Genomic DNA, 9883 nt, shown 5'->3' on the forward strand with positions numbered 1-9883 from the left:
GTATCCACAAAGTCCTCCCAGAGCAATGTAGAAAAAAAATATACACTTGAGTTTTCACATTAATAACCATTTCAGCTTACCAATGCCAGAATTTATCTGGACAAATCACTTAATGTCTCTGTCTTCAGAACTTTCTTTTAAATATTGACAATGTATATTCATTTCTTTAAAATAAGCACATTATGAGAAAATGGCATCAATCAACTGGAAACCTATAGGTTTTTTGACTATTTCATTACCACTGTTGATGTTTACAAAAAGACACAACTCTTATTTTCTGAGAAATATGTAAAGCAAAACTGTGGAAATTCATAAAGATTATCAACCAAGACAGATTTGTTTGATGTTATTTTACAAAGACTTTGAATTTTCACATTTTAAAATATCTTAAAATGTCTTAAATGTCTTGAAATGTTTTATAAACATCAAAAGCAGAACATTTTTAAGACCCCTCAAAAAGTCAAACCTTTTGTATTCTGAATATTTGAAGTTTATTCAAACAATATTCCAAACTCAAACTTATAGTGAGGTATATTTTCTTTTCAAACATTAGATACCTAAAAAATATGAAATACCATGAAAATTTTCAAGTTAAATTCACAGGCTTGCTTTGTTACTTGAATCCATCATATAATACATTGTGCCATGACTCTTCAGATATGGTATTTAATGAAAAAAGAACTGCATATGACCATTTTTTTTCACATAAGAGTTTTAAGAACAGAAGATAAAATATTTTTGTGAGTTGTTTTAAAGACATAAAGTCAATATCGTGCCTTTATGTGAGTACTGTATTTCACTTGTGATCAATAATTATAAAAGTACCAGGAAAACTTGATAATAATCTTATGGCAGTGTTTCAACAACTGAATGTATTATGTGAAAAATCTATGCAACAAAAAATTTGATTCAAAGTTTTGCTTTTTGATAACATGGGCTTCAATCCATAGAAAACATAAAGAATTAAATTTTTGGTCAAGATCTTTTTAGTTTGAGAAGCAAAAATTTCAGAATTTAAATGTGCACACCATAATACTAACATTATACAGAAAAAGATCATCCTGTCTAGCATGTCCCAACAATTTCACACATTTCAAATATTAAGGCAAAATTTTTCTAACTAATCGTACATTATAAAAATATATGTCACTGCAAAACAGTATATCCATAGTGACAATAAATTTAGCTAGTTGTAGTCTTTAATGCATTAATAAAGTGTCACATATTACAAAGAACTGATACCAGGTGCTTGCGTGTATGTGCAAGTGAAGTTACAGTTTTAAAGTACGGGTTTTAAAACTGAGCGCAGGGAACGTCCTTCTTTCGTAAGCTCTCGAGTCACGCACATACACGGCAACGGAATTGCTTCTTCCCGTTTCTCTACAACATTGTAACTGCATTTCTTCAAGTGGTCGGCCATGCTCAGGATGTCAGCAAATTTCCAGTCATTCACAGAACAAAATGCAGTGCTGAATCGCCATACCTAGAAGACAACTGTGCTTCAGATTTAAATAATCCAATATACAGAAACTCAGAACACCCTCTTTACTCTGCTCTAGCTGCGCGCTTCTTTTCTATTGCTAGAGAAACACAAAATATAGTTCCAAATAACGAAAAATTAATAAGGAGTAAATCCATTGTTATTTGTGCTTGTCAAACATTTATAAAATCACTATTAGTTCAACCAATAAATAAATAAATGTATAAAATTCAACATTAAAAATAACATCAAGCCTGATATACTGAATAATTTTTTTAAAGTATCACTTTATACATTCATAGCCACTTCCTAAAATACCATTTATTGTATACTTTTTTTGCTATCTAGTTGGCTGAACATAACTATAATCTAGAGATGGTGATGATCCAAGGATCTTTCTCTTTTCCTCCCAAGGTTTTTCTTCCATTCCTTTTACTCCATAAAGTGGATTAATAATACTTTAGACCACTGGTTCTCAACCTGTGGATCATGACCCCTTTGGGAATCACACCGCCTTTTCACAGGGCTCATCTAAAACTATCAGAAAACACAGGTATTTACTTCTCAGCTCATTACTAGCAAAATCACAGTTACACATTAGCAACAAAAATGCTATGGTTGGGAGTCAGCATAACATGAGGATTTGTGCTAAGGGTCAGAGCATAAAAAGGTTGAGAACCACCGTTGTTGACTATTATGTAGTGAAGTGGCTTCTTTTGTTACTGTTTACCAGCAGTACCAGTAGCCAACAACAATAAAAACTCGATTAGTTAAAAATTACATTCAAAGAGTTTTTGCAAAGACAGTCATGGTAGCTCACACCTGTCCTCAAACTCTGGAGGACGAGGAAGGAGGATCATCAGACTGGGCTACAATAGTGAAACCTGGTCTCAAAACCACTTAAGCATTTTCAGCAGTACTACTGTAAGATCTTATCAGTTCAGCCAGGCGGTGGTGGCGCACGCCTGTAATCCCAGCACTTGGGAGGCAGAGGCAGGTGGATTTCTGAGTTCAAGGAAGGATCTTATTAGTTCAATAATACTGTGGCCTCTCCTCATTTTGTATGTAACACTTCCTGGACTTAAGAGGATACACGAGTGCAGAGTACAGGAAAACCACCTAAAAAGGAAGCTTGAAACAGGAGCAGCTGAAGCAGTCTAGTGTATACACGTGTCTAATTAACGACCACTGGGAAGACGCTTGGTATCCGTGGGAGCTGGTTCTGGGACCTTCATAAAGATCAAAAATCTGTGACACTCAAGTCCCTCATATAAAATGGTGGATCCACTTCCATAAACTTTACATCATGTCTAGATTATTTATAATACCTAATACAATGGTAGTATTGTGCGGTTACATTACATTGTTTAGGGAATAATGGAATAAGGAAAGTCCGGGCATGTTCAGTACATTTTTCCCCCATATATGTATATATACATATATGGGGGAAAATATATATACACACATACATATGTATATATGTATGTGTGTATATATATATTTTTTTTGGTTTGTTTGTTTGTTTGTTTTGGGGTTTTTTTCGAGACAGGGTTTCTCTGTATAGCCCTGGCTGTCCTGGAACTCACTCTGTAGACTAGGCTGGCCTCGAACTCAGAAATCCGCCTGCCTCTGCCTCCCAAGTGCTGGGATTAAAGGCGTGCGCCACCACTGCCTGGCTCCCTAAATATTTTTATCTGCAGTTGGTTTATATATGACAGGAAAGCTACAAGGGCAGAAGACCAGCTCCACATGCTAAACAGTGGCTGCTCTAGACAGGAGGGGCACGAGGGGTGAAGACAGTGCTCACAACACCTTCTCAAGAAAGGACTTCCAAAGTAGCCAGATGCCTTAAAATTCTGCGAGAACAGAATAATTTTTCAGCTAACAACTCTCTTTGCTGCCAAGCCTGGTAGCACAGGTCTACCCAGCCACCTAGGGGATGAGGCAGGAGGATTACAAATTCAAGTCCTGTCTAGATTACTGAGTCTTGTTAATTTAATGCAACAGTTCATTAGCGTACAAAGGAAAGAGAGAGTTGGGTATCAGCTAGGGGAGAGTACTTGCTTAGCATAAGGCAACCCCCCCCCCCAGCCTCCACTACTACAATACATAAGTACTTGACAAGTCACTGTTTCGTTTGTAAAGTGGAGGCAGTACTAGGTTAAGGAAAGTAATATAAAAATGCCTACCTACCTAGCATACTGCAGGTATTTAAGGGTGGATATTAGGGACACATATCCGAAAGCTTTAAGCCAAGAAATAAAACATCAAAACCGTAAGTTAATGTAATTAGAGTATGAAGTCACAGGAGGAAACTGAAGAGGTAAGGATAAGATAAGGAGACATTTTAAATGTTCATTAAGGGGTTGGTCTCTATCTCCGAGGCAATGGATAAATATTAAGACTTAAGCACTGCATCAACTATAATGAATATATTTAAAAATATATACTTGTACCTTTTATACAGATCCTAACTGAAGTAGAAACTAAAAGGAAACTGTGGTAGTAATCCAGAAAGAACCGGAGGTGAATGGTGAGGTGGGCCTGAGGGGATGAAAGGACCAACCAACTAGAATTTGGGAATAAAGAGACAAAACCCTAATTCCTAAATCTCTGGCTTAGGCAGCTTAATAAAGCCGCTTCTTCCTGCGTTGAAGTGGGCAGAGGGAAGAGTAAGCTGGACATGTCGAGTCGGAGGAGCATGCGGGATAATCAAGCAGAGATGTTCAGTGGATGCTTGTATATTGTGGTTTAAGCTCAACAGAGAAAACAGGAGCATAACGATGTGGAATCCATATAAACTATACCAATTTAATCTTCAGACCAGGTCTCTGGAGAAATTTACACTACCAGAATATAATTCATTCCATATATAAATACTAGTGACTAGTGACAAAGGTAATTACACTATGTTATTTCAAAGGACAGAAACATAGCTAATCAACTAGATTACTCACATATACCTAGATGAAGAAACTTTGTCACCAGAACTCATTCTTGGGGGGTTGGGGGGAAGAATTAGTCAAAGTTTCAAGAAAACAGAAAAGGAAACACAGTTTGTTTTTGTTTTTTTTTCCTAAAAAAAAAAGACTAGAGCACTGAGTGAGACAAAACCTAGGGCCAAAAACAAAGTTCTGTGATTCTGAATCCTGCGCAGCCAAATAGTGTTTATGCAAGTTGATATATAAAGATCCGTATGAAGGGTCTTTAGTCACTCATACCTGTGATGTCTTGAATAGTGCATCAAATAGAAGAAACTAGGCAAAAGCAGAATGTAGTTAAAATTTAAGTCTGCTTAAATTTCCATATCAATTTTCTAAATAATATGTGTGCTTCTTTTGCTATAAATGGTAACAAAGTCTCTAAGCTATGCCTCATCTCCCACTTCAGCCTCACCCACCCATTAAGGCCGTCACCTACTGAATTTGTTGGTTACTTACTAGGGTGACTGGTAACAGTTACATTTTTTTTTCTTATCTTGAAAAGGGTACCATTAAAAATAAAGACAATTCAAGGGAAGACCCAAGAAAATCCTTTTCTAAGTTCCACAACTGTCTTATGCTGAAATGTTCCAGTCAAAATTAGAAGAGGACAAGGAGTCACATGGTCCCAAAATTGTTATAGAGAAGAAAGGAAGGGAAACTGCTCATCTGAAGACACAAATATTACAACAGAATTTAGATTCAAGAAATCTATGAAATGCCAGCGATTGTGACTAAGAAGTCTAATGACTTTAGTCTTTTATGATCACTTTTAAAATATGATAACTTAGTACATTATAGGAGGATATAGTCACTGTCAAAACTTATTAGATATATTGTATCATAGCATTACTAAGTGCCTACTTGATGTTAAGAGGTTTATTAAGTCAAAATTAAACTGACCTTTTCTTTTATCTGCCACGATGAATTTCCTTCCGGGTACTTTTTCTTCCCCCACTGCAATATTACCATTCCACGAGACTGAAGTAAACTGCCACAAACATCCCTCATTAGCCGGGACACACACGCAAGCTGGCATAAACTGAAGCCATCAAGGAAGCCTGCAATATGTTGGAGTACCTCAAAAGGGAGACTACTTAGATGGTCACTGCGCAATCCCAACACACAGGTTCTAGAAGGCTCTTCTAACACTGTAGATACACATGGCTGAACTCCAAATGACCTTAAATGGCGGTCATGTATGATCTTTGCTCCTTGTGTTGATGGGCAAAATCTACGCTGAGAATAGGTACAACCATAATAAGCTAAAGGACACCTCTGCTCCATCCATCCATTGAGTCCAGCGTGAATGTCACCATGCACGTTCTTAAAATGGGAAGAAAACTCTTTTCTTCTAAATAACTGTCCGCATACAAAGGTAAACATTGAACGCTGCTTAGGTTGGTACCTAGCAACACATTCCAAAACTAAGTCCAGCCCAAGTGTCTGAAAAGGGCTTGGATTTGAAAGCTGTGGATTGGCATGATCACAAGCTGAAGCCGAAGCTATTTCTCCAACCATTGTATTTGTAGCTAATATTGCAGATGGAAGTGAAAAAGTCTGTGTCCCAAAGTCAACGTGATAAACATCAACCATGCGGCTATCAGATATACCTCTCCCACCTGGAGAATCTCCCAGACAAAAGAGTAATGCTGCCGTAATTAGATCTATTCCTTGGAGGCCCATGGGATCTTCTGCAACTTCTAAATCTGATGTATCGACTGCTTTGTCTTCCTTTGGTATATACCATGAATTAGAAAGAAACTTGAATGAAGGCGCAAGACTGAAAGGTGAACCATTAACATCCTTCAAGTCCCCTAAGTCTACTTTTTTCCAACACAAGTCCTCCTCATCATCGTCATCTGGCATGAGGATATGCTGAAATGTACTATCTGGCAAAGCACTGAAGGGACTTATTTCCCTAAGCTGTTCTCCTGCTAAAAGTGAACTGGAAGGTTCTGAAGTACCATCCGCTTCCACACATTCTCCATTTGTTATGTTACTTTCTGTGGAATCACCATGAAAACTTCGATCCTGGTCTTTGACCTGTATACACATCTTTTCCAAAGGAAAGCCATTACAAAGAGCAGCAGTACCATAAGAACTTGTATTTAAGTCGCATAATAAATCACTTGAGCCATTTTGTTCAGCCTGAGCATTCTGACTTGTGCCAGTGTTATCAACTCCACCTACTGCCCCTATCTCACCCTCATCAAGGTGGTCCTGGTCTTTCAAGTTTCTGTCCTGGAAGCTTTCTTTGTTGTTCTCATCCATTTCATTTGTGGTAGCATGGAGACTTGTATTTAACATGCCAATGTCTCTTGTGGCAGAATTTAGGATATCTAAAGCAGCAGCCAAACTTCTGGTTGTTTCTACAGTAGCTTGATAAAGTGCACCATATGATTCTTCATCAACGGACACCAACCCGTTAGTACGTGGTATTTCCTGAACACTTGATTTCACTGAGATTTGTTCTCTAGGTTCAGATATTTTATCAGTTGCTTTTGACATCATGGTGGCTACTTTAAGAGATTCCAAAAGCATTCTCTGATCTTGAAGAGCCAAAGCCATGTCTAATTGTGCCACTTCATCAACATCTCTACTTAGACTTTCATATGATTTTCGGTCTGAATAACTAACAGGCCATCGGTTCCATTCCATAGTACAGCACACCACACTTGCAGGACACATTTCTAGATGTTCAGCAACTTTATTTCGTGCCAGGGTAAATGGACATCCAAAGTTACTATTTAAGCAAGCTACTCGTTCAAAGGGGCACAAGAGTCGGTGCTCGTCAGCTTTACACGAATGGAAGACTGCTCCACAAACCAGTGGACAGCCAATCAAGTCACAGGAAACCCCAGGCTCCGGTCTGGTCATACACCGTCTACTGACACAGTTCACACAGTGTGAGTGCTGCTGTCCCTCGTCCTCCATAATGGCCAGTCCAGCTCTAGTTTTTGAAAAAGAAAAAGGTAAAGACATTAGATAGACAGACAGACAAATAAATAAGTAAATAGTAAATAAAATCAAAACTGCATAATAAAATCAAACCACTGATATACTTGATTATTACTGAAAATGAAATATATAAAGTGCATAAAAACATTTAAGTGGTTAATTTGACATGATTAGTACACCTTAAAGGAACTTAAGCACTTAGAATACCCAAACTATAGTAAGTATTGTATACTAAATAAATTAATTCTAACCACGGTGCTATTTTGAGCTCCTGACTCTCAGAGACTACTAGACATTAGCTTTTCAACTTCAACAAGCCTGACTTTGTTATCCCTCATTGTGGGCCCCTCATCATGTTGCTGAGAAGAGCATTTATTTCATTATGACATTCAGCCGAAATTTCATTAGTTTCTTTCCTCCCTCTAAACATATGAATTCATGTTTATCTACTTTATCTACTGGACTCTTCTATATGGTCATAATTCTACAAATTATAAAAGGCTTAACTAAAATATATAGCAACTTTATCAGGAAAATACTGGATCATTTCATATTTTGGGATCAATACAAGGAAAATGGTAGCATAGTGAAGATAACTCACATAGGAAAAGGCTAGGTCAGGTAAATTAGTAAGAGAGAGAGAGAGAGACAGATTCATTTCTAATTCATTTCTAAAGTAACAGCATATGAATTGACAAAACATGTTCAAAATTCCTAATATTAATGGGCTGTGATGAAACGATATAAAGTTCTGAGAAATGAGGCCGAATGGAATTGGGCCAATCCTGAGTGCTAAGTGCTTTTCAATGGAATTCATTTAGTAAGTTTAGGAAGTGAATGTCACTGATATTAAGGGTAGAGAAGCAGTATTGATCAAATAATAAGAGGGATTAAAGGCACACTCTCATCTTAAAACTGATTATTTTAACATTTCATCAAAGTTTATACCAAAAATAAGAGAAATCAAACCAAAATATACCAATTTAATGCAATATTCAATGCATTTTCCCCCTAAATCTTTAATTGCTTTCTTTGTTTCTATTAGTGGTGAGAAGGTAAATAATTCCTGTCTTTCTCAGGTATCACTGAGATGGCCGTTTTATTCTCTCCTCCTCCAGCTCATTCCCGGGCTTTATCTTAGAATTACCCTGTCAACTGAAGTCTGGGTTATCACACTTAAGCGATTTCCCTTCTACCTCTCTCCATAGTCTTTTTTTTTAATAGTACTTTTCTTCAGGATTTCACATCATTTCTTGTTCACACTATGCATTCTTTCCAAGTATGTCAGGTGTTCCAACTTTCATTTACCATTTATAGGATGAAAACTCATCTATACATCCTGCCTAAAAATCTTTCAAACTCCAGACCTCTAGAGCTATTTCCAGACACTGAACGCTCGAGTTTCAAAATAAATAGCCTCTTCTATTGTAGACTGAAGAGGCAATTCACCTCAGCATTTTCCAAACTTAATTATACTGTAGTATATAATATTCTAAAAAACAAAACAACAACAACAACAAAAAAACCCTGTAGCCTCTTTCCTTCACTGGGTGCACATGGCTGCTAAAACTCTGGCATGTATTGAAATTCTAGCTTGGTTTCAGGTAGGTAATCATTCCACAAATTGTTACAACTCTTTTCTCTAGTTGAGGACTAATATTCCTCAAACAGGAATAATAAAAGCTAGGCTGTTATTAACAGAGGTCTTCTTTATTAGTAGAAAAGTCTTGAGTTGATAATGCAATGTTTGTTCAATGACGCCATGGAAAACTGTACATATTCAACACCACCAAGTTATGTTTAACTGCGCTTATAAATAACAATAAGTTGAATACTTTTAATATTATTTTCTCACAAAATCCATAGGCAAGTGTTTACTCTAAATTTAAACTGGTTGTACTAAAAGAACCACAAGAGAGGAAATGTTAGATTTATTATAGCAAATATTTATATAATTGAAGTAATGAAAATACTTGATAAGAATGAAGACAAACCTTACTGAGGTGGGGTTAGAGTGTGAACAGAGCTGGAGCTTTCTTATTTTACAACAAGGCTGAGTTTATCTCACATGCTAGAGCTCAAACTTCACTGTTACTAAGAGAGAAATCTAAACACACAAGCAGTGTTTTGGAACTTGGTGTGGTGGGGACACTTTATGTTATTATTCACACTATCACACAATCACACCAGGCAAAGCACAGTTTGATACTATTACTTAATTGAAAGGTATTATAAATAATAACCACTGCAGTTCTGACTCACATGCAAAGGTAAATGCAAAAGGCTCTTGAGTTTCAAGGTAAGTAGTCTCTTTCACATTACTCCCCTCAATACAAACGTTGCCATAGCAACATGTATATAATATGTTATTGCTTTTTGGAGTAGACTTAGAAAATGGATCAATATCAAATGCACACCCCTTTTATCCTTAACAAATACCAAATCAATTTCTTACAACTGA

At 36.8% G+C, this 9883-nt stretch overlaps 1 protein-coding gene across 1 annotated transcript in view; it reads right to left on the reverse strand.

The window, feature by feature from the left end:
• Window positions 1-469: 469 nt before the first annotated feature.
• Window positions 470-9883, reverse strand: part of Fbxo30 (F-box protein 30) — a 14469-nt gene continuing 5055 nt past the window's right edge. The window contains exons 2-3 of the mRNA XM_052169424.1: window positions 5365-7414; window positions 470-1483 (exon numbers count right to left, since the gene is read on the reverse strand). Of these exons, the coding sequence (XP_052025384.1) occupies window positions 1280-1483; window positions 5365-7398 (2238 nt within the window). The 5' untranslated portion in view covers window positions 7399-7414 and the 3' untranslated portion in view covers window positions 470-1279. The remainder of the gene's footprint in view (window positions 1484-5364; window positions 7415-9883) is intronic.

The sequence above is a fragment of the Apodemus sylvaticus genome, chromosome 23, assembly GCF_947179515.1.
Source record: "Apodemus sylvaticus chromosome 23, mApoSyl1.1, whole genome shotgun sequence".
In the NCBI taxonomy this organism is placed as follows: Eukaryota; Metazoa; Chordata; class Mammalia; order Rodentia; family Muridae; genus Apodemus; species Apodemus sylvaticus.